Source organism: Ictalurus furcatus, chromosome 25 (genome assembly GCF_023375685.1).
Source record: "Ictalurus furcatus strain D&B chromosome 25, Billie_1.0, whole genome shotgun sequence".
Taxonomy (NCBI): Eukaryota; Metazoa; Chordata; class Actinopteri; order Siluriformes; family Ictaluridae; genus Ictalurus; species Ictalurus furcatus.
This window is the reverse complement of record NC_071279.1, coordinates 12,843,247-12,868,978: the sequence shown is the minus strand read 5'-3', so window position 1 is coordinate 12,868,978 and position 25,732 is coordinate 12,843,247. Positions and strand designations below refer to the sequence as shown.

Sequence of the window (25,732 nt, the reverse complement as noted above, 5' to 3'; positions counted from 1 at the left end):
TTTAACCCATCAACCAGTCGATTAAGAAGTTCTTTCTAAATGATTACTTAAATTCTTAAAAGCCAATCTCACTTTTGTTCGAATATGAAAGAATGGGGCCATTTTCAAATTGTTTAGCTCTTCAGACTTCCTTCAAGGGGGATAGGTCAGGAACAGAACCAAGAGGGGCTTAACTGCCTTGCAACATTCACTCTAAAAATAGATGTTTGCGACAGCACCTTCCAGTATTGGCAGGAGAAATTGTTGGTCCTGCTGTTCAACCACTGAACCACTGTTGTCTCATAGCAGCCAAAAGGTAATCTCACTGGCAGTCAACAACATATCAGGTATGCTGATGAATAGCAGGCAGGGTTTGATGTATTGCATGTTTACTAGTTATACCTGGCAGGATTTTCCATTAGTTACATAGAACAAATGGTTACTATTGTCATAAAAAGTGTATAACTTTTTTAATCAAATGAGTCAATCAAAGTCTTTATGTTATTATTTGCTAAATGCAACTCTTTAGAAAGATTTCTTATCAGCATTAAGCAACAAAATGATAGATCTGTACTTACCTGACCAATGGCTGGGGGTTCCCTATCACCCTGCATTCTAGAGTAATGGGACTCCCCTCTGCTACCTCTTGGCTCTTCAGCTTTTGGGTGAACCGAGGAGGAGCCATTGACCCATCCATACTGATCTCACCAACCTGATGCTCATTCCCATCTATTTCCGACTCCATCTCTGGCTTGCCTTCAAGAGCAGCTCCTTGCTGCACCCCTGGAGAAAAGGATGCAGATGATGAAGAGGACTGAGCCTGCTGCATTGCCAGTTTATGGCTCTTTGGGGACAGATAGCCACTGTCAGGTGAGGAGGAGTCATCATCTTCCTGGTGATCAAAGCGGCTAGACCCTTTAAAAATAGAGGAGAGCTCCTCAATGAAGGTGGCAGCTCGGCTGCAGAACTCAGTGGTAGAGGCAGCTCGCTCATTGACCTCCAGACCTCCATGGACCAACCGAGGACGCTCCTGCTTGTACACAGGCATGCTAGACTTGTGGTTTGCTGGGGGTTCAGAGCCTGTACGGGCCTGAGTGGGTCTGTTGAGCTGAACGCTCTGACTGGATGTAACCTTGACAGGTGTAGCTTCTGCTGGATTCGATGATGCCATTGCAGCGGTATTCTGTAGTGTGGTGCCTTTGGTTTGCAAATGAAGAGGTTGATTCTCTGTTGCGGTTAAATGCTGAGGGGTGGAGTTTACGGGAGAGGGTGGGGAGTGGAGTGCTGGCTCAAATTCTTTGGGTAAAGAGTCAGGAAGTGGCATATCAGAGACACCACAGGGATCACCTGCATCACTCATAGCCTCCCAAGCCAGGTCCAGACTGCGGTTAATCTCATCCTGATTTAGGAAGGCAGAGAGTTCCAGAAAGTCCCCATCTCCTCCCTCGAACTCCGCCAGGTAAACTTTGCCATCTGAGGATGCCTCCAAAAACATGCCCCTATCCCCATCCTGAGACACACCCCCTGGAGGACACGCTTCCTTTAGAAGCACTGAGCGGGGGAGTGTGTCATTCCAGCTCCCATCCTGCATCCTACAATGGACAACAACAACACACACAAACTAATGTTAATGTATACATTTTAACATTAAAATAAATACATTTGATATTCTTATATGAGATGGTCTCAAAATGTCCAACAAACACTGAATACAGACTCATACTCAGACCCAGCACTAACAGTAAGCACACTCTTAGACCATTCGAGGGCAGTTGTTGTACAGTGACTCAGACATTCCTTGGGCAAAGCAGATGGGTATTAACAAAATATCTTTATGAGTCCAACAGTGAATCATTGGCATGCAACACTATGCCTGATCATTCTCTCTTACCATCATCCCATCACATGATTCGCTATTTCTTTTTCCTTATTTCTGTTTCCTTTAAATAATGAATACATCACTGGCCGGCACAATCCTTTCCCATCTATGGCATCAAAATACCAATTCAGACAGGTGGACCTTTTGTCATCATTAAATACTGTATATTTTACAGTGAACAATTCTGTTAATGAGTCTTCATTTATTTATCACATATACATATGCACAGTGAAATTCTTTTCTTCGCATACCCCAGCATGTCAGGAAGCTGGGGTCGGAGCGCAGGGTCAGCCATGATACAGCGCCCTTGGAGCAGAGAGGGTTAAGGGCCTTGCCCAAGGGCCCAACAGTGGCAGCTTGGCAGTGCTGGGGCTTGAACCCCCGACCTTCCAATCAGTAACACAGAGCCTTAACTGCCAAGCCCACCACGGGTTACATTCCAAATCGATCACTTGTGCAAAAAACAGACACACTTGTGCAAAAAACAAAAACAGATCTCTCTCCCAAACATATCAAGTGTCTGAGAGAACTTGTATCAAGTATTCATATGTGTATGCACTTAGTTGTGTCAAAAATGGTGCACATTTGTTCAAAGTTCAAAGATGTGTTTATATGATACTCAAGTCGCTTCCCAGTTACTGCCTGCCCTAAATATATAGATATATAGATATATAGTCTGAGCAAGAGTCCTAAAACAATCACACAGTTAGTATAGTTGTATTTTAAGAGTTAGATATGGATCCTACAGCAGATTTCCACTGATCAAACATCTGATTCTAAGAAGTTTGATTAATACAAGCCCAGGGGTTAATCATGTGTGTGTGTGTTGGGAGCGAATGTGATGGTGTGACATTCTCTCCGTCATGGCGACCTGGAGGCCAGCTGTTATTTTTAATCCCTGAGGGGTACGTTTCACAGCTTCAAACTCTTACACTCCAACAGATAAAACACACACACACACACACACACACACACACACACACACACACACACACACACATCCACACTTTTTAAGCCCTGACCCTATTATTTAAAATGGAAATGTAAGCATCTCTGTGGAATTACTTAATAATTCATACTGCAGTGCAAAAACAGATCAACAACACCTAATCAACATGCTAAAAGCGGACATTGACAAATCACCTTGTGTTGTTCATGCTTTCAGTGAATGCACAATGGATTTTTTTTTTTAAATAACGTGTGAATATTTAAATAGTTCTATCTTAATACACATCCATAATTCATTTCTTATAAACTTGCAGCTGAACAAATTAAAACGTCTACTAATCACGTAAAGGACTATCAGTCATTCAGTAGAATTACACCTGTATACTTCAGTGATAAAATAACAAACCTAAAACCTGTATCTTGTTAGTATTCGACCTAAAAATTGGAAATATCCTTCTTTTTTTTACCTTCAAGTATTTTTCCACAAACTTCTGTCCCACTTTGTCTGAGTCCAGTTTTTCTGAAGTTAACGTCTATCAGTCAGGTAAAACAGAGGATTTACCCCCACAAGTGATTATGTCTTGGGTTTTTTTTTTCTCCCTCTCTCTCTCTCTCCTGTTTTCTGTAGTCAAGCTTTTACAGCGAGCTGGTTAGCGTGCTGCGCAGTGGCTGAGGGTGGCCTGCCGTCCCACCTGTCCTGAGCTCTGACTGCTCACCCGGCACCGCTATATTTGGCCCACTGGCTCAGGTTTCACAGCCAGAGAGAGGGAAAGGAAAAGATAGAGAGGAAGCAAGAGAGAGAGAGGCGGCTCCTTACCTCTATCATCACAGATATGCTGTCCTGTTCACAGAAGACTATGAAGAATGTTTTTTTCAGCATAAACACCTCTGTACTCACATAAAAACACAAACACATAGCTTTCCTATTTCTTTTAAAGAAGTTGTAACTTTAAGGGGTTACACAACTGTTTGATGGTCCTTTATTCCTCATTCAAGCATAAAGTGTTTATAGATGTGATAACTCTCCAGCAGAACCTGAATGGACAAAGCATTGTGACGTTGTCGTAGGTTTACAGTAATGTTGCATTGTAAGTTTTTAAAATCAAAGCCAATATTTTTAAACACATGAAACAACTTGACAATAAAATGGTAACATGTTTTGGGTCTAGTTAGTTAACGACATTTAACTATCTAGTTCTGCGTCTATTATCACAATACAGTACAACATCCAACCATCCATTTTCTGTTCTGCTTATCCTACACAGGGTCGCGGGAAGCCTGGAGCCTATCCCAGGGGACTCGGGGCACAAGGTGGGGAACACCCTGGACCGGGTGCCAGTCCATCGCAGGACACAATCACACGCTACGGACAATTTGGAAATGCCAATCAGCCTACAGCGCATGTCTTTGGACTGGGGAGGAAACCACAAAACCCAGAGGAAACACCCAAAGCACAGAGAGAACATGCAAACTCCACGCACACAGTGTGGAGGCGGGATTTGACCCCCCACCCCTGGAGGTACGAGGCATACGTGCTAACCACTAGCATGATGTACAGTAAATCGAGCTGAAATTCTGAAATAAAGTTCTGAAATAAAGTTCCACTACATTTGGCCTCAGCTTTTACATTATTTTGTCATTATTTCATTAGACCGAGCAAGATCTTTTGATCTTTTACGAACTAAACTATTCAATACAGAGTATTTTCCTTTCCTGTCTGCATCGTGCTGTCATTTAGACAGACACAACCGACCCTGATGTTATGCTATATCTTAAATTTCTCCTAAAACTAGAACACTAAACAACATCTGAATTCTTAATATGAAGCTACAAATCCATTTCAAAGCAATGAACTGCATTACAGAAATGATGTGGTAGTAAAAAAATGGGACAAAGCTTTAAGAAATTACTTTGTAAATATGGAAATGTTAGCCACATTGCTATTTGCTCTTACACCTAAGAAGCCAAGACCATAAATGAGTTCTATATTATATAGCCATAAAATAGTGAATAAAACCTAGTGAGAGTTCTAACAGATCTAAGTCATAAAATCACACGCTGAATATAGCATCGCACCAATGACTCATTTACTAAAGACTGATACAAGCCTGAAACAACACACTGCTTTCAGCACAGCACAAAGTATATACACACACACACACACTATATATATATATATATATATATATATATATATATATATATATATATATACATACACACACACACATATATCTAACTACCATATTTCCTTTTGTTATTCTTATTTATTATTGTCTACTTAATCCCAATTCACCTGCATCCTTTAAAATATCCTCATTGGCATTCTGCTATGCTCAGAGCCAGTGGTTCTTTCTCCAATTTGAAAGAACTTTGTGCTGACTGACATTAAGCCAGTTTTTAAACTTAGAAGGGGAAACGGGAGCCTGTCTGCTGTTTAATGATGGCTGACTAGTTGCAGAGGTGCTTGGAAGTGATTGCGGTCTGTGTGAGTCTGAGAGCAGCAGCAAGGCTCTATTTAAGGGCCCTTATCATATTCGCTGCTGAATGTCTGACAGCGCGGAGCTATTCCCGTTTCCAAACAATCCACTGATTACAGTTAAGCCATTCTGACTGGATACAGAGGAATATCTACCACAAGAGGTTAATCACAGCATGACCATGATCACAGACTAACAATGTGCGTTGTTTGTGTCATGTCACAAACACTACTTGCAAAGGGCCTCATTTATCAGGCTGGATACCAATTGGTTTTATTGAAAACTGATTAGTACAAGTCTTTACAAAAGAAAATTGGAATTCATGAAAATTACATTCTATTACATTCGAGAAAGAAATTTTTTTTTTGGTATCCTACTCATGCTTTTGAGCGTGTGTAAATAAACGCATAAGAAGACTAACTAATGTACTGTAATCCTCAAGTTCACTGACTTCAAATCACGTCATTTGTACGGATTACTACGGAAACCCTAAGCGGCCATGCATTATTACTTTTTTGTTGTTTTCTTGTGATCTCGACATAACAAAAGTTGTTTTCTCGTGATTACTACTTAACTTAAGTTGTTTTCTCGTGATCACGACTTAATTTAAGTTGTTTTCTCGTGATCACGACTTAATTTAAGTTGTTTTCTCATGATCACGACTTAATTTGTTTTCTCGTGATTACGACTTAAGTTGTTTTCTCATGATCACGACTTAATTTAAGTTGTTTTCTCATGATCACGACTTAATTTAAGTTGTTTTCTCGTGATCACGACTTAATTTAAGTTGTTTTCTCATGATCACGACTTAATTTGTTTTCTCGTGATTACGACTTAAGTTGTTTTCTCATGATCACGACTTAATTTAAGTTGTTTTCTCATGATCACGACTTAATTTGTTTTCTCGTGATTACAACTTAAGTTGTTTTCTCGTGATCACGACTTAATTTAAGTTGTTTTCTCGTGATCACGACTTAATTTAAGTTGTTTTCTCGTGATCACGACTTCATTATCTTGTGATCTGGACATCACAAAAGTTGTTTTCTCACGATGTAATTTTATTGTGAGAAAATCTCGCACTTTGTGAATGGGACTGGTACGGAGCCCCTAAAGGTACATAGTAGTGGAAAAAATTTGGGATAGGAGCAAAAACATTAAAAAAAAACAAAAAACAAACAAAAAAAAAAACAAAAAAAACCTTTTGCGTTTCCCCGAGAGTTTTGCGTTCTCTCGCAAAACCTGTTATTAGTTCGGCCAAACACTTCTTGCTTATTTTCCCGCTGATAGTGGTTCAGACAGCTCCCTAGGTTCACAATGGAGCGGTTCATAGAGTTTTATTTTGAACTTGGACTCAAATATAAAGAAATGCGGTCTGTGCTTAGTTCGAGGCACGGCTTTGACGTAAATGAAAAACACCAAAAAAAGGATATTACGCGAAAGACCGTTGTTTCGACGAAAAAAAAATCTCAAGTGATGCTGTGAAGATACAAGCGCGAACACAGGTTTCGCGAGAGAACACAACAGGTAGGCTATCTTTGCGAAGGAACGCAAAAGTTTTGCTTTTTTTGGTCCCCCATCTCAGTTTTTTCCACCACCAAGTCCCTTTAGGGGCTCCGTAGTATTCCCACATTATAATGTATGAAGAATGAGGTTCCGAGTTCCCACTTGTCGTGAACGCAATATAAAAACATAAACAACGTTTCCTGGACGTTTTCGCCTTTTAGTTGTTTGTCCGTTTTCAGCTTCCGTAACTAGTGCTTCACTAGCAGGTAAAGGAGAATTCTGATTGGTCAGCGGCCACCGTGCGCACTGTTTCCCGGAAGTCTCAAAACAAAGCGCCAACTTGTTCCAAATAATAGAAGAAGAAAATGTCAGAACAGCAGTTCAAATGATTTAGTTTATGAATTAGTAATCTCTCGTGTCGATGTGCGGTGAGTGTTCGGTGACAGCGGTGTCTCTCTGACTGCCACACTGCTAAACACGGGTAATATAGCTAGCACGGAGCTACATTCGTAAGGAAAGTTTCTGTGTTGTGAGTTTGGTCCCGTCAAAAGGGTTCAGCATGCGAGCTTTCAGACAAGTGGGAGAGAAGCAGCTCCCCAACCCTGTCCTCTACATGGCCTGGTCTCCAAAGAGGGACCTTATAGCGCTGGCTAACACTGCCGGCGAGGTGAGCAACAAACCCCTCCCCCCCCTTTTTTTTTTTAATTCTGTTATATATATATATATATATATATATATATATATATATATATATATATATATATATATATATATTATATGTATTCTTCTTATGTTCTTATATTACTGCAGTTAATGTTATATTACAATCTCCTAAAAGTATGTGGACACCTGACCATCACACCCATACGTGGTTCTTCCCCAAACTGTTGCCACAAAGTTGGAAGTAAACAATTGTATATAATGTCTTTATATGCTGTGGTACTACAATTTCCCTTCACTGGAACTAAGAGGCCCAAACCTGTTCCAGCATGACGATGGAAAAATCCACCCCAAAATCTAGTGGAAAGCCTTCCCAGAAGAGTGGAGGATATTATAACAGTAAAAGGGGAATAAATCTGGAATGGGATGTTCAACAAGCACATATGAGTGTGAAGGTCAGGTGTCCAAAAACCCTTGCCCATACAGTGTGCCATATCAGTTTGTAGTACATGCAAATATCAGGGTTTCTTTTAGAAATCTGTCAAGACTGGAAAACGATGGGATGTCAAGTCACTAAGTATTTAAATCTACAGAAATGTTGTACCATGACTCTTTAAGGTGTTTCTACAATCAACGATATTTATCATGTGGTATATGTAGGTTTGCTCACTTCCTGCAGTGCTGTAATTAAGATAAATAAATAGATAGATATATAAACTTTTCAATGGCCTATATAATGTCTACAAAATATTTTTTTAAACCATATTATTTAAAAATAGTTTTATTTATTTAAAAAAGTAAAAAAAAAAGAAATATTTAACACTGAAAAGTGAAAAAAAGTAAAATCTGAAAGCATTTTATAATTTTAAAACAAACAGTTTTAACATCAAATCAGCTGCTGTGTGTGTGTGTGGATAGATAGAAAGATATAGATAGAAAGATATCACAATATTCACAATCCAGATAAAATGTATTGTGGCATAATTTAACACAATATCAATATATTACATAGTCAGATCTCTCGGCACTGTGTTTAATAGACAGTAATATATAGAGTATTTAAAGAAAATCTTACTGTCTGTAACTGACCTGATTTGTTTTTACTTTGCAACTCTTTTGAATCCTCGATTTCAGCTTCTGCTGCACCGGCTTGCTAACTTTCAGCGTGTTTGGAGTTTAGCGCCTAATGAAAACACAGGAAGAGAGATCACATCCTTGGCCTGGAGGCCTGATGGCAAAAGTAAGCTTGTTATGGTTCTACATTTCAAATCTTTTTTTTTCTTTCTTTTCCCTTCAGGATGTAGAATATGTTTTCATGTTGGCAAAGCCTGATACACACATTTGTAAAGTGTTGCTCTGATCCGATACATCAGTGTCAGGGCGAATACTTACAGAAGCTGGATTTGACTTATGAATTTCCGATCTGAGTTCCTGACACCGGATGTTTCCGGTGTTGACTGATGCAACGCAGATCTTGGACTGGAACTAGAATAGACCTAACAGGCTGCTATTGTGCCTCAGATGTTTTCTATCATGTTACAGCTTGGTTGTAACATTGCGTCAGTCTCAGATCAGTAACCTGGATGCACATGCTTGCAATCAATTGTTCTCACAACTCAAAAATCCCTACTCTGACACGGAATAGTTATTCATGTCAGAATTCAAACTCGGGCAACATCCACCTTGTCCGAATTGTCTGACATCACAGGAAAATGGCGGCATGCACACACAGCCATGGGTAAACCCTTTGCGTTTCAAATTTTCTATTTGATGACGCACCTGATTTTACTTGATAGGTAGCTACTGTGGTGTGAAATCGTGTTTTAACAGCTTGGAGAGTTTATTTACAGTGCTGTGAGAAAGTATTTCTTCTGTTTTTGTGTATATCTCATACTAAATAATTTTATTTCTTCAAACGAAATACAATATAAAACAAAGGCAACTCGAGTAAACACAAAATACAGTTTATGTTCATTTATTTATTTTATTGGCGCAAAAAAAATTATCCAACACCTATCGCCTATGTGAAAAACTAATTGCTCCCTTAAATTTAAAATCTGGTTGTGCCACCTTTAGCAGGAATAACTGCAAACAAACGATTCTGATAACTGGAGATCAGACTTTGACTTACTTCTAGGACTGGGACTTACTCCTATGTTTTGGATCATTGTCTTGCTGTATAATCCAGTTGCACTTGAGTTTCAACTTATGGACTGAAGACCGGACATTCTCCTTTAGGATTTTCTGGTAGAGAGCAGAATTCACATTTACCGCAATTACACCAAGTTGCCCAGGCCCTGAAGCATCGACGCATCCCCACACCATCACACTGCCACCACCATGCTTGACCTTAGGTATGATGTTACGCCAGATGTAACGGGACCCCTGTCTTCCAAACAGTTCCACTTTCAACTCCTCGGTCCACAGAACATTCTCCCAAAAGGTTTGAGGATCATCAAGGTGTGTTTTGGCAAAATTCAGACAAGCCTTAATGTTCTTCTGTGTTAGCAGTGGTTCTCACCTCGCCACTCTTCCATGGATCCCATTTTTGCCCAGTTTCTTTCTCATAGTGGAGTCATGAACACTGACCTTTATTGATGTAATAGAGGCCTGTAGTTCCTTTGATGGTGTCCTTAGCTCTTTTGTGACTTCCTGGATGAGTAGTTGTTGTGCTCTTGGAGGAATTTTGGAAGGTCGGTCACTTCTGGGAAGATTCACTGCTGTGCCGAGTTTTTCCATTTAGAGATAATGTCTCTCACAGTGGTTCTTTGGAGTCCCAGAGCTTTTGAAATAGCTTTGTAACCCTTCCCAAACTGATGTATTTCAATCACCTTCTTCCTCATCATTTCTGGGATTTCTTTAAACTTTGGCATAGTGTGTTACTGGGTAAGACCTTTTAACCAACTTCCTGCTGTTGAAAAAGTTCTATTTAAGTGTTGATTTGATTGAACAGGGTTTGCGGTAATCAGGCCTGTTTGCGTCTAGTCCAGCTGAACCCCATTATGAATGCAGTTTCATACATTTCATAGGAATTAATAACTACGGGGGCAAATTCATTTTCACATAGGCCCAGTTGGTATTGGCTAACTTTTTTGCTACAATAAATAACATTATCATTTAAAAACTGTATTTTGTGTTTACTCAGGTCACCTTTGTTTTACCTTAGACTTTGTTTTAATTTCTGAAACAATTTTGTATGAGATATACACAAAAACAGAAGAAATCAGGATGGGGGCAAATACTTTTTCACAGCACTGTACATTATGTAATATAATTCTGTTCATTTCAACGAAATTTTACGAATGTGATAAAAACCATTGTTAAAGATACACTACGTGCGTCTTTGAACAAGACAGTCGATCGACATTATACGTCAGTACATGTTGTCTCTCTCTTTTTTTTTTTATCGCAGAAATAATTCATGTAGATCTTAATATATTTTGTCAAATTCAGAGACCAGGCAAACAAATATGATCTTGTTCCCTCTGAGTACAATGAATTGCAGTAACAGAGCTCTGATATGGCTGTAATATTTTAAATAACAACGTGTCAATGGTGAATCTGTAATGTGTGTGTGTGTGTGTGTGTGTGTGTGTGTGTGTGTGTGTGTGTAATGTCGTCGTTGACAGTCTTGGCGTTTAGTGTGGGCGACACCAAGCAGGTTGTGCTGTGTGATGCTGAAAAGGCGGAGATCCTCCACCTGTTTCCTGTTGACTGCCCCGTGTCCTGCATGCACTGGATGGAAGTGCAGAGTGACAGCAAGTGTGTCTTATCTGTGATTCATAATAATGTCTATTCATGAGCGATTTCTTTAAATATATGTATATATTTTTAAAGATTCACTCTTCATTTCACTTGGTTTAAAGCCCATCGTCATCATCCAGCGATTCGGAGGATGAGTCAAACCGTTTCCTACCCAAGCTACCAACGTTACCCAAGAGGTCAGTCTGGACGTCAGGGTCGGAGCTGTGTTTTGTTGCCTGTGCTCTGATGAATAAGCGTTCTCAAGTGTCTTGCGTTCTGTGTTTTCAGCTACAGCTCATCATCGAAGATATTTAGGTGGGTGGATGGAATATGACAGAATTGACACCACTTCTGTTGCGCAAGTAAGGAGTAAATTACAATGGGGCACGCAGTTCTAAGAATAGAATCAGCGTTGGTTGGAGGGGGGTGACATGTCACCACCCAGGAGTTGCTCATTTCCTCTAACTACACGTAAAAGAACCAGTGCTTCTTATTATCCGTTTATAGTTACCTTTAAAACTAGTTAGTTCCTGTTATCACGTTCATCACATATCATATTCTTAACCTTTTTGCGAGTGCGACACACTTTTGATAATGAGACTTTATTGGTCACATATACATTACAGCACTGTGAAATTATTTTCTTCATGTATCCCAGTATGTCAGGAAGTTGGGGTCAGAGCGCAGGGTCTGCCATGATACAGCGCCCTTGGAGCAGAAAGGGTTAAGGGCCTTGCTCAAGGGCCCAACAGTGGCAGCTTGGTAGTGCTGGGGCTTGATCCTCCAACCTTCCGATCAGTAACACAGAGCCTTAACCGCCAAGCCACTACTGCCCCACTTTTAAGAAAGACATTGTTCTGCGACCACCCCCATGTTTCTCTATGTTAAATAACAAGTGTCTTTATATCTGTTTATTGTTAAATTTAAATTACGTCAGCATCCGCCATTAGCTCTTACTATAGAAACGATGGCATATTCAAGTATTCAGCTGTGCTTTCTTTTGCAGTGAAGAGAAATCTGATGAGGTCACTAACCTGCTTGGAGAAGTCAGGTCAGTGGTGTGGTGATATTTTATTTCCTGCTTTTGGTAACCTTGACTCCCTCAACGATGCGTGCTTATATGTGTTACAGGTTCAATATCCTGGTCGTAGGCGGGTCATCCGGATTTGTGGAACTTTATGCGTACGGCCTGTATAAGATCGCCACGCTAAAAGGGGTGCGACTTGGTCTCTTCTTCTTCTTCTACTCTCTGCTCCTCACCGTCTTTATCTCCATCACCTCACTTATTATGTCTTCATGAATCTGCAGTTCCGAAGATGAAAATACTAATCATTCTGGTCTATCTCTCTCAGATCAGCGGAACTTGCCGTAGTCTCTGTTTGTCCAGTGACCTCAAATCTCTCTCCGTAATAACGGAAATAAGATCCACAAACAGGAACTCTGAGATCCAGTACATCCAGGTAAGTGAAACCCTCTGGACCCAGTCTTCATAACCTTCAGTACCAACATTTTTGTTTGTTTTTAATATAGATAAGAGAACAGAACATTGTCCGACAGATTCATAGATAGCAGATATTTCAAGGCTGTGTGTGTGTGCGCACAAACATGATCAGAAAGTGATGTTAGTTGCCTGTATCTAAATTAAAAATGTTTATGATGTATAGATGTGTAGAGCAGTATGTCAAAAATATCATATTGCAAATCTTAAAGGCTTTCTATGATGCACAGTATGTATCACGATATATACAATGGGGTCCAAAAGTCTGAGGCAGTAGTTAAAATGCTTCTATTTTGCATTCTTTTCGAATTTAATTCAACAATTTTCATTGCAAATTCTATTATTGACAACAACATGAGTGAAACGTAGAGTCTTTGATTCGAAGATGTTTGATCTTTGAAAGTTTCTTAGTATTTAGTACGTCCCCTTTTTCACTTTATTGACAGCGTGCACTCAACTTGTGAAAAACCCAATGATCCGTTTTAGATCAGATCCGCCGCAGTGTCGTCTGACCACGCGCTTCATTAGAAGGGATTAGGTACGAGGAAAATCCGATCTTTCGTACAAAGTTAACATGCTCCGTAGAAACAGTGCAAAATCTTGAATATTAAATATTCAAGATATTTAGAACATTAAATTTTTTTGTTTTAAATATTTCAAAATTCTAAACCCTTCTATTTTTATTTATTTTATTTCCAATATTAAATAGATTTTCAAAGTGGTCTGAGACTTTTGGACCTCACTGTAGGTTTGATAACAACCCACGTCTTTGATTTGATACCTTGATTTGACGTACTTTATTTAGCGTCTACTCAAATAAATGCGTTTTAAAAAATTAATTAAATTCTATATGTAAAACATTTTTATTTTTATTAAAAAATTCATAATTAATGTCAAGTATTTGTTTCAAGTTATAAAAATATTTAACACTGAAAAGGAGAGGAAAAAAAGTAAAATATTTAAACATTTTACAAGTCAGACAAGTGACATAATTTATCACGATATTGGCGTTATATATTGTCATACCACAGCCAGTTGAATTCTCAAATCTGATTGGTCTGAAGGTGTGCGTTATTTTCGGACAGTACCGGCTGTAACATAAATGACGGGTTTATATTAATGCACTCGTTCGAATATGTTAGCGTTTCTATAGTAACAGCTTGTACTTTGGGACTTGTACAGCCGACACTTTACATAGTCTAAGCTTATTAATTAAAGTACCTATAAAAATTAAAAATATATTAAATAAAGTTGAGTGAGTGAGTCATACATGCCTTACTTACTTATTGCCCAGCCCTAATGTGTAGTCGTTTTAAAAATAGGATAGGGTGTGTTCGTCCAGTTCAGCCAGCAGAGGTGTGGATTTGTGTAGACTGCAGTGTGGCTGATGGCTGATGACTGTGATTAAGTGGTGCTCAGGTACTTGCATCAAGATTATCTGAACATGCTCCGTTTTCCTTATTTAGTTGGACACGGGACTGCTGTCGTCATGTCTCCCAGAGCTAACAAGGATGGCCCGCAAATTCACACACATCTCCACCCTGATACAGGTTTGGGTTATATTATACTATAACATATAACATTATACTGTACAGTGGTACTTGAACCCTTTTTAGAATTTTTTTAATATATTCCTCAATAAATAAATGACCAATATTTTTGTCTCATTTGTTTAATTGTCTGAAACCTGATCTTATTTGCTCTTTAAAAACAGTGAAGAATATATTATATATACACATATAAATTATATATATATATATATACATACATACGTGTATGTATATAACATTATTATTATTATTTTTTTTAAATATTATTAATTACTTGGATATCCTCTTGTCTTTATTTGCATCTCTTGCAGTACCTGCGTCTGTCTCTCACTTGTATGTGCGAGGCCTGGGAGGACATCCTCATGCAAATGGATCTCCGCCTCACCAAATTTGTCCAGGTCCAATAACGCTGTCTTTATGGCTGGATTATAAATATTCATCCCTGACATTTAAAAATAAATAAATTAATTAAAAAATTTATACACTTTATCTTAAAAATCTGGAGTATTGGAGTGAGACACCTCTCCTGCTACTGCTGTTTTGCAGGAAAAGAATACAAGTACCCAGGTTCAAGATGAGTTCTTGGAGCTGTTGTTATGGGGACATGCCAGGTACCGACACTGTAGATCAGACACCCAAGTCTAATCTGCTGGTATCAATGTGGTTATATGTTGATTGGCTCATGTCCCATTCAATTGGGGAGAAGAAGACTGCTCTTTTGGTGTATATTTGAGTGATAACATGTATTAGCATACTCCAGCGTTAAATTGCAGAGCTCCTACATGAAAAGGAAATGTCGGCATAAACGTGACTGTGGCAGTGTAATTAAGTAATTAATTGCACTGTATAGTGTAGAGCTGATTAAGTAAGGAATAACACACAACAGAAGTGAATTATTTTCGTCATTAACAGCACAGTCTGGAGTGAGTTATTTGGCTTATACTACAGCGATTACAGTTTTTAATTAATTAAGGAATGGCTCGTCACGTGTTTTAACGGTTTATAGTTAGATTTAATGTTGTGGAACATCTGCGAGACAAGTTAGTTCCTGTTATCACTTGCGTTACAGCCGTGAGAAACATTCGTTCCCTCACCAGTCTCTCTCTCTCTCTCTCTTTATAGCACGTCCACCGTACAAGTCCCTGTGTATAAGCTGTTACTATAGAAACGTATTAGACGTAGACGTACAGTGACATATTAGAATGATCGCATTAATATAAATTTCTCCTTCACATTACAGCTGGAGCTACTGTCCAAACCGTGATGTTATACAAAAATAACACACACTTTCAGACCAATTGGATTCAAGAATTCAACCTCACTGTGATTATAAATTTTTATATCGCACAAGCATAAGTTTGATTCAGGCAGCTAATCCTGCTACAGAACTATTAACTAGACACAGTTAAATAACAGGTCACTAACTACAATACAGTATTACAAAATTAAAAATGTGTGTTCGTTGCAGACAGACACAGTGAGGACCAGCACTATTGCATAGTTCATGTGGTACTTGAGACTACAATCGCCTTTCCTTTATAGTGTTAATAGTGTTGTTAGCCTGCATTGCTTTTGCTGTCCAACAGAGGGCAACATGTGACAGAAACACACAGCCACGCAAGTGCATTTTGAGGGTTTTTTTTTTTTTTTTCCAGCCCTGAATTGCAAGCTCTTCTCATGAATCAGCTGACAGTCAAAGTAAGTTTGGAGCATTTTATGTTCTTTGCCACATCAGTTGTTTTTTTCTTCTTCTTCTTTCACACAATGCATGAGCTCAGGACTGTGAAAGAGTAAAGATTTGATCAGTTGTCTCTAAAAGTCAATTCTTTCACATACTAACCTTGTTTATGTGTATTTTTGTGTTATTTTGCTACTGAAAGGGCTTGAAGATGTTGGGCCAGTCCATCGAGTCGTCCTACTCAAGCATCCAGAAACTGGTTATCAGTCACTTACAGAGGTATAATGCCTTTGCAGTAACAGGAGAAACAAGTACAGTGACCTCCACTTATATTGGCACCCTTGGTAAATATGAGCAAAGAAGGCAGTGAAAAATTGTCTTTATTGTTTAACTTTTTTGATCTTTTGTTAATAAAAAAAAAAAAAATCACAAAAATACTCTGCTCTCATGGATATCAAACAACTGCAAACAAAACACTGGTTTATAAAAAATATTTTTTAAATATTATGTGCAAAAATTATTGGCACCCTTTTAGTCAACACTTTGTGCTACCTCCCTTTGCCAAGGTAACAGCTCTGAGTCTTCTCCTATAATGAGAATGCATGGAGAATACATGGTAAGGGATCTGAGACCATTCCTCCATACAGAATCTCTCCAGATCCTTCAAATTTGGAGGTCCACACTGGTGGACTCTCCTCTTCAGTTCACCCCACAGGTTTTCTATGGGTTTCAAGTCAGGGGACTGGGATGGCCATGGCAGGACCTTGATTTTATGGTCAGTAAACCATTTTTGTGTTGATTTTGATGATGTATGTTTTGGATCATTGTCCTGCTGGAAGATCCAACCACGGCCCATTTTCAGCTTTCTGGCAGAGGCAGTCAGGTTTTCATTTAATATCTGCTGATATTTAATGGAGTCCATGATGCCATCTATCCTAACAAAATGTCCAGGTCCCCTGGCAGGAAAACAGCCCCAATAGTGTCTGGCAAACTGAAGATGCTTGAGTTGTTTTTTGGATGAGAGTAGAGGCTTTTTTCTGGAAACCCTTCCAAACAACTTTTTGGTGATGTAGGTGACTTTGGATTGTAGTTTTGGAGACTTTCTGACCCCAAGACACAACTAACTTCTGCAATTCTCCAGCTGTGATCCTTGGAGATTTTTTGGCCACTCAAAGCATCCTCTTTATAGTGCGCTGGAACAATATTGACATACGTCCAATTCCAGGTTGATTCATAACATTTCCAGTTGACTGGAACTTCTTAATTATTGCCCTGATGGTGGAAATGGGCCTTTTCAATGCTTGTGCTATTTACTTATAGACACTTCCCATTTTGTGAAGCTCAACAACCTTTTGCCTCACATCACAGCTATTTTCCTTGGTCCTACCCGTTGTTATGAATGACTAAGGGAATTTGGCCTATGTGTTACCTCATATTTATACCCATGTGAAACAGGAAGTCATGGTTGAACAATTTCCTGTTCCTAGTCACCCAGGCGTGCTATTTATATTTTTTTTATTTTGGGGGGGGTAAATATCAATGGGAATAGAGTAGAGAGTAGAGTATTTTTGTGAATAAACTTTTGATCTTTTGTTCAAAACAAACAATAAAGACAATTTTTCATAGCCTTCTTTGCTCATATTTACCAAGGGTGCCAATAATAATGGAGGACACTGTAAGTAGCTTAGCACATTGCTTAAGTGGTGACACACCAATTTTACTTTGAGTTCTTCATGCATGCACCTAGGCTATCCATCCATCCATCCATCAATCTATCACCTCCCAATTCCCAACCCACTACACAGCTCTCCCGTACACAGCTACCAACACGCTTCCTCTGAGACACATGAAACCAGCCGACCACATCTTTTCGAGCTGCTGCTCATGCTGTATCACAGGGCAGTGGAACACACTCTGAGGAAATTGCTGTCAGCCTTCATCCACATACATGAGCTCCCAGGTGCCTGCAATTGGCATGTATCATTATTATTGACAGGACAGAGAGTAATACTGTTCCTTCCCACTCAGAAAGCACTGCTTATTTTGCTGATGGCTGTGGCATTTTGTTTATTTATTTTTTTTTGTTTGTTTGTTTTACACTTCGAACTCTGCTGTGTTCAGGAGCATTATTATCAGCTTTTTTTTTCCATTTGTTAGTAAACTCTGTGAAGATTTAACAGTGTGAATTCTCCTTGTCAGTGGTTCCGAGGCTTTGCTGTATCATCTAAGTGAGGTGAAAGGCATGGCTTTGTGGAAGCAAAAGTTTCAGCCTCTTGGTCTGGACCCTGCAGCTATAGAGGGTAAAGGGGACATCAAAATGTATTCATAGTAGCAATGTATCAACACATCTGATGTGCAAATGGCATCGAAATCAAGGAATAATTTGTACTGTTCTTTAAAAGACAGCACTGTAAACTTTTGTGTGTCTTCTAGATGCCATCACAGCAGTAGGCTCCTTCACACTAAAGGCTAGCGAACTCTTACAGTAAGTCTCAGCACATGGCCACCACATGATCCTCTACTTATGCTGTGCATGAAAACGTGCTTGTAAATGTGTCATAAACTGTTCATCATTGAGCACTCCATTTTGTGTGTGTGTTTGTGTTTTCTCTCTAGAGTGATCGATAAAAGTATGAAGAATTTTAAGGCCTTTTTCCGATGGCTCTACGTCGGTAAGACTGGAACAGTCCGTTTTGTGTGTGTGGTTTTTTTTTTTGTTTTTTTATCCTAAAAAATGAACCATGACCAAATTTGTGTCATCAATGTAATCATGGGTTTGTTTGTTTGTTCCTGATAAGCAATGCTCCGTATGTCAGAAGATCATGTCCCAGCAGAGCTAAACAAGGTGAGAAACCGAGAAACGACTCCGTGAGAACAAATGCAGGAAAGTCTGCGATAAAATAAGTGCAGTTTAATGGGAGGAGATGGTTTTTGGGGGGGGGGGGGGGGTGTTTAGGTCAGTTGGGTGCAGGATAATATATAGTACAAGCAAATAATATATGCATGGTGGTCTGTGAAAACCTGTCGGATGTTGCTGTAGCTGAATTTTGGAAAAACAGACGAAAATGAAAAAAACAATCTGGATTTGAACAAAATAAAAATAATACACTTAGACATTTACAGTTGAGATCATACATTTCCATACCCCTTGTAGAATCTGCAAAATGTTAATAATTTTTTTAAAATAAGAGGGATCACAAAAATTGAATTTATTTTTTTTATTTAGCTCTGCCCTGAATAATCTCGTTCACATAACAGATGCTTACATATAATCCCACAAAACACAATAATAACTGAATTTACACAAACGAACCAGTTCAAAAGTTTACATACCCTTGATTCTTAACACTGTCTGTTAAGAATTACATGGCGAGATTTAATTTGAGATTTTAGAAATAGACTTTAATGACATTATGTGTTTATGTTTTGTGATAGATGTTCATGAGTCCCTTGTTTGTCCTGAGCAGTTAAACTGCCCACTGTTCTTCAGAAAAATCCTCCAGGTCCTGCACATTCTCTGCTTTTCCAGCATCTTTTGCATATTTGACTCCTTTCCAACAGTGTCTATATGATGCTGAGATCCATCTTTTCAAACTGAGGACAACTAAGGGACTTCACTGATACTCAAGAAGGCAACACGATACATTAAGAGCCAGGGGTGTGTAAACTTTTGAACAGGACGATCGGTGTAAATTATTATTACAGTGTTTGTTTTCCCACTGAACAGAGAGAAACTTTTACCTCAGGTGATGTGATGAGACCGAGACCGAGAATGATGAGTGAAAGCAAGAACTCGTTTCCCAATTTTAACTTATAATTCTTTCAAATCTGACCAAATTTTTTCCACAAATAGATTGGGTTATAAATATAGAGGTAGGTGGGGCGTCTTTCTGTGAAGCAGGGACATAATCTTTAAAAGTGAATTCCACCCTTTTCACTTTCGGGGTAAATGTTTAATAAAATGTTGTTGACATAGTGCTGTTAATGACGGACATTGTCACAAAACACGGGAATTTCTGTCATAGATTTAATTTGAGATTTTAGAAATAGACTTTAATTTATTTTTTTTTAATGCCTGGTTCTGTGCAATAGAAAGGCAATTGAGTTCAGGATAACTTCTGCTCGTCAGAACTGTATATTGTAGCGAGTGTGAAGGATTTCTCCAGACCATCACACACGTTTTATTGTGGATTTTAATTGTGTTTACATTGAAATAAATTGAATTGTGTGCACTCATCCTGCTAATTGTGTCCCCAGATGACCCAGAAGGACTTGGCATTTGTTGCTGATTTCCTGTCGGAGCATTTTAGTGCTGTAAGTATCGAAGTAATGCAAGTACTTTACCAAGCATTAATGCATTTCTTTATGAAGTACTGTGCTGTCAGCATGGATTGTTTGTCGTGACAGAATGAGGAGCTGTTTGATCGGAAAGGGAAGTACTTCAACGTGGAGCGAGTGGGGCAGGTGAGGACCAAACGGGCGAGTGTGTGTCTATGTATGGGTGTGTGTGTGTCCTGAAGGTTATTTGGCACAACTGTATTTTCTTGATTCTCCTTACTTAAATAGGGTTCAAGGATTTAAAAATGCATCCATATTTTGCATGCATATATATATGTATATATATATATATAATATATATATAATTTTTTTTATTTTAGTATTAATGTTCTAGTCCAGCTTTAGCTTCTTACACAGTGAGGCAGATATTATCATTCTTCCCCCCACTAGTATCTGAAAGACGAAGATGAAGATTTGGTGTCTCCCCCAAATATGGAGGGAAATCACTGGGTGACATTTGTTAAGCAGAGCACACACCTGAAAGGTAAAGAATGTTCTTTTCTGATGAACTACTCATGTACCCATGCATGTTTATGCAGGTATCCAGTCAGCCAATCATGCGGAAGCAGTAGCACAGTGTGTAAAATCATGCAAATGCAGGTTAAAGGCTTGTGTGTTCACATCAAATATCAGAATGGGGGGGGGGGGGGGGGGTGCTGCTGGGGATTTTCACGCGATGTTTTGATGTGAACATTTTAAAAGTGCATTAGGTAAAAGTGCATTTTGTTTTGTTTGGTTTTTCATGATTAGGTCTCTAAATAGTTAGGCAAGTTCGACATTTTAATAATTCCCGCCCATGTTCATGAAGCACCACCCCTAGGATCTTAGCCGGCCTGTGGAGTACAGTACTGTAGAGTGTCTATAAAAGGACTGACTGGCAAACACACATGCATTCCAGACCGGGTTTTCTCAACGACTTTATGAACTTTTGCTAATGCTGTGCCTTAACACTTGTGGTTTATGTATTTATTTATTTATTTTTAAAATCATGTTGTACGTGTTTTCCAGGTTAGTTGGAATACAAGTAAGGAATAAAAAATATAAAACATTTATTAAAAAATCTAGTACTGCACGTTTAACTGAAGCTCTTGACTTTTTTATGCATGATTTTATTTTTTATGTGGATAATTGTATGAGCAGGTGTATTGGTGTTCCTAATAAAATGAATGTCATTATGATTAAAGAAAGGCATGAAAATAAATAACTAAATGGAGAAGTATATAAATAGATGATTTTAGGCAGTTAGGGTTGGGTGGGATTAGTGTTTGGGTCTTCTTCGTTGTGAGATGTCTGCTCTTTTGTGATTTTTTTTTTTTTTTGTTTTGTTTTGTATGTGTGTGTGTGCACACAGAGAGCCCACTGCTGTTTCCCACCTACCCACAAAAGTCTCTGCACTTCGTGAAGAGGTTGATGGAGGGCTCCATTGACCTCTGTCTGCAAAAACCAGCTGTAAATCCATAACTTAGAACACACACACTCTCTCTCTATCTCTATCCCCCTCTCCCTCTCTCTCTCTCTCTCTCTCTCTCTCACTGTGTCACACATACATTTCTTCAGGATTCCCAGGTTATTAGATTTGTGAATTTTATCACATGCATTAAAAAGGTCTCGGCTCTTCGTGCCTCAGCTGACGATCCAGATTACACACAGGCTTTGTTTTTATTCCTCTCATTAACGTTCGCCTCTGAGTTGCTGCTGAGTCAGGTGTGTGTCTGTGTGCTCTTTGGATTCCAGTCAGGCAGAAGGAAGCAGAATGATTTGACAATCCTCTCTCACACACACATACATACACACAAACCTGTTCCAATTCGTCTTCCTTCCCAGTCACATTCTATCTATCTTTTCGTTCCACTCACCTCTTCATATGAGTTACGGTTTCCCCTCACGCCCTCTAGGTTTATTTCTAATCTAAAATAAATATTTAGCTTTTAACTTGTTCTGGTTTTTTCTGTCTGCTGTTGCCACTATTGAAACTGAATACTGATTCTGAACACGTGTTTGGTTTTGTTGATGTTTGTTTTTGTTTTTTGTCAGGAGGTGATCGGGAGTTCAGTGAAGCAGGCCGCGTGTTTGCGGCTGTACTCGGTGCCTGAGAGGTAGCATGCACTGCTGTTTGACGCTAATGTTAGCATTAAGGTTGTTTCTCGGACAAGAAATGAGCTGATGTGTACGCTTATGTCTTTCGATAGTTCCGAGAACACACCACGGCTGTTTGAGCTTCCGTCACTGTAAGTGTACGCCAGTAACACCTTCACTGCTAATTCAGTGTCTAAACAAATTGTAATTGTGCTGCTTTTACAAAACGGCTTCTTATTACAGCGCCGCGATACTGAAATGTCTCAGACGATAATGAAAATGTATTTGGTTAATGCTGAAATCATAATTGACAATTCTTTAGCCAGCTTAGGAGTGAAATGGTTTTAACTTTTAAAAATTCCGGGACACTTATCATAAAATAGTAGGGGTATAACCCTGGTGTCCCTGTGAAATTCCCCCACTGGCCCCCTAATAATCCCCATCTCTGAATTAGCTACATCACTCTCTCCTCTCCACTAATAGCAGGTGTGTGGTGGGAGTTCTGGTGCACTACGGCTGCTGTCGCATCATCCATGTGAATGCGACACACTAGTGTGGTTGATGAGATTGTGTGTGCTGTTATGTCATTATTATGACTATTTTAATATTATGATGAAATTGGTTACAATTTTTACCCCCCCCTCGGCAGATGGAATGATAAAAATGCTGGTATGCACTATGTAGTTTTCTGTATGCCAGAGATGTCAACTTCCAAAATCTGCATCCTGAGGAGGGCATCAGACCCAAACAGGTGCCTAATCTCTCTTCAAACAATAACATCTCTCCCTATACACACACACGTACACACACACACAATTCTCATACATACTTATTACTAAAGCACTGTGAGGTAAAGATAAAAATGTATGATGCTTACTTTGTTGGGGGTTTTTTTTTGTTTGTTTTTTTTTGTTTTTTTTTAGATCTATCCAGAACGGTTTAGTGGCTATAGACTTAAACACTCCTCTCAACACCAGTGTTGATGATGAAGTACCTCTACCTGAGCATTCGTAAGTGTTATTAATGGTAAAAATATGTACCAGGTGCACATTCAGTTTAAAGTAACGGATTAAAAAAAAAAACATTTCATTGCAGTGATCGCTCCTATAGTTGCCTTGATGCCCGTCTCTATGACGACGAGACGTTGACTGTGGTGTTGCAAGCCCAGGAAGACAATGAGAACAAGCTCCGCCTTCTGGCCCAGCTTCCTCTTGGCCCCGCCCTCAGCTGTAGGGAGGAGTTTAGCTGGGACCCTGCCTTCAGGTACCTCCCATCCAGTGTCAACTATATTGTTTGTTTACATCATCTGTTGATTGATTTATTTATTTTTTCATATAGACACAAATCTCAGTTTGTGCACATATTGAATCAGTTTAGGAAAAGTTACTTTATGCCTCCTACTATTTATCAGAATTCAAGAGCGTTATGGTGTACCAAAATGTGCTAGTCCACCAACTTATACTTGTTGACGTCGTAACTAATGTTACCCAGCTGGGAAGTCGTTTTAGCTAGCAAGAGCGCGTTAGCCAGCCAGTTTGCTAACTGGTTTTTGTTTGTAGCTTTAGTAGTAGAAGCCCAGGTTGTGTTTGTTAGGTGTGGGTGTGTGTGTATAAATCACAGCATCTGCTCTTTCCAGCATGTGTATTTTTTTCACATTTTCTGTACGCTGTTATTCTTTCACTTGCACCCATTAGATTAATCCACACCAGAGAATGGATTGTTCTGCAAGGTGATTTGCAGTAGCATATTTGTAAGAGCGTGGTTTTTCAAATCTGTCTTTTTAAAAATGATATACTGCTGCTTCAGTAGGGCATGGTTTAAAAATAAATAAATAAATACCAGTGATATGAAATTATATGTTAGTCCCAATCAAGTGCTTTAGTGATTATACTGTGTGGCACATCAAGCTGACTGTAGTGCTGTTCGATTGTGGACCAGGTTGGATCAGCAGAGTGGCGAGATCCCTGTACGAGGGCTGATGTGGGGAACTATGAGCCGGGATCTTGAGAACATGAAAGCCCAGTTTGTAGCTGTGAATGGCATCCGCAAAGTGTCCTGCGTGGTAAGCAGTTTGTCACTACTACATGTGTTTTAGATCTCGCGTAGTTACGAATCATTAAAGAAAATCATCGCACTTTATCTTAACAAAGTCGTTTAGGATATGAATTCCGTTCTGGATGCGTATCTTCATAAATAAAGGTCAATAACTCTTGTGCTTGTTTAATGAATTAGATATTAGAAGCATGGAGAGATTGCTGTTTAGTTATTACACATATAGCTATCATATTAAAAGAGTTGAGATTACACACATTATATAAACCTGTTATGAGCCTACTGGAACTACTTGAGTTACTTAATCATTTATTTGTGTTTGTATGAATAAATCCTAGGTCTGCAAATGCAAAGTAATTACTACATGCTAATGCTAATTAAACTAACTGCGCACGTTTTTCACCTGCTGAACTAGCTGAGTTCAAACCTGCGTCACGTCCGTGTGTTCGAGATGGACGTGGAGGACGAGGAGGAGGAAGAGCGGGCTGATGAGTCGCAAGATATCAGCTGTGACCGGGATGGACTGGTGGAAACATCGACCAATCAGGGAGGTGATGGAGAAGTGGAGGCATGTGAGGAGATGGGGGACGGTTCAGGGAACATCTTGGAACAGATTTCAGGGTCAGGTGCACTATGACCTTTTACAATTGAGACACTTTGTGCCTGACTCAGCCTAACACTGTCCTTATAACAAACCAACATCTGACTCATTAATGACAATTTAAGGTCAAGTAAAACATTTCACGTATGTTTGTAATAAATGTAGGTCATATTGAAATGCTGTGTGCACTTCTGAGAATAAAGCGATGTTTTTGAACATCTTGTACTTGCTTTTGCTTTTATGTCTGTCCGGATTTATATGGTGCAGTTGTTGTAATAGAGGAAAACTAAACTTATGGTGTAGGTATTAAAGCTCTCTACTTAGAAAAAAAAAATTAAGTTCTAATGCTAAATTTGTTGTTTTTATTATTAATAATCAGTTTACTTACTCCAATAAGGAAGACTTCAATATACTGTGCAGTATTCAGTACTGTGCAAATGTCTTAGGCACATGTGACGAAATGCTGTAAGGATCCAATCAAAAAATAAAAAAACAGCAGTCTCTGGTACAGTGTGTGCAGTTTTATAATGAAATGAGCTGCAAGTTTTATTCAGCATGTACCATGAACCAGCATGAACCAGCCACGGTTCTTCTGGAGGCTTTGACTGTCACGCTTGCTTCTTATTTTTGAGCAAGACCCAGCAGGCTTCATTATGTTTTTTGTCTGAAAGGTGTCACGTACCACTTAATACGCTGCTTTCTTTACTGGCCTACAAACATTTTCTGTAACATTAAATTTTGTGCTG

The 25,732-nt window shown here is 39.0% G+C and overlaps 2 protein-coding genes across 4 annotated transcripts in view; one reads left to right on the top strand and one right to left on the bottom strand.

Moving 5' to 3' along the window:
• palld (palladin, cytoskeletal associated protein) overlaps positions 1–3,554 on the bottom strand; it is a 105,411-nt gene extending 101,857 nt beyond the window's left edge. Inside the window, exons 1-2 of one of the 3 annotated variants that reach the window (XM_053614524.1) lie at positions 3,274–3,554; positions 558–1,571 (exon numbers count right to left, since the gene is read on the bottom strand). In XM_053614524.1, the coding sequence (XP_053470499.1) occupies positions 558–1,570 (1,013 nt within the window). In that variant the 5' untranslated portion in view covers position 1,571; positions 3,274–3,554. The remainder of the gene's footprint in view (positions 1–557; positions 1,572–3,273) is intronic. The other 2 variants (XM_053614521.1, XM_053614522.1) reach the window with 2 other exon arrangements.
• A 3,422-nt stretch (positions 3,555–6,976) lies between these two features.
• On the top strand, positions 6,977–25,299 carry anapc4 (anaphase promoting complex subunit 4). The gene is made up of 28 exons (XM_053613822.1): positions 6,977–7,456; positions 8,584–8,689; positions 11,079–11,211; positions 11,316–11,390; positions 11,482–11,508; positions 12,200–12,244; positions 12,325–12,409; positions 12,546–12,653; positions 14,158–14,241; positions 14,553–14,639; positions 14,788–14,852; positions 15,897–15,939; positions 16,122–16,198; positions 18,119–18,219; positions 18,353–18,404; positions 18,536–18,591; positions 18,718–18,764; positions 20,177–20,233; positions 20,327–20,383; positions 20,648–20,741; positions 21,609–21,706; positions 22,292–22,353; positions 22,447–22,485; positions 22,983–23,084; positions 23,257–23,343; positions 23,429–23,596; positions 24,272–24,395; positions 24,801–25,299. Exons 1-28 carry the CDS (start codon positions 7,349–7,351, stop codon positions 25,020–25,022), a joined length of 2,409 nt encoding a protein of 802 aa, XP_053469797.1. The 5' UTR covers positions 6,977–7,348; the 3' UTR covers positions 25,023–25,299.
• Positions 25,300–25,732: the final 433 nt, after the last annotated feature.

Bases quoted from the DNA above. Each gene is read 5' to 3' on its own strand.
- anapc4 (XM_053613822.1), top strand. From the start codon at position 7,349: ATGCGAGCTTTCAGACAAGTGGGAGAGAAGCAGCTCCCCAACCCTGTC. The intron at 15,940-16,121 runs GTAAGTTTGGAG...TGCTACTGAAAG, and splicing joins TGAATCAGCTGACAGTCAAA to GGCTTGAAGATGTTGGGCCA. The intron at 24,396-24,800 runs GTAAGCAGTTTG...CTGCTGAACTAG, and splicing joins TCCGCAAAGTGTCCTGCGTG to CTGAGTTCAAACCTGCGTCA.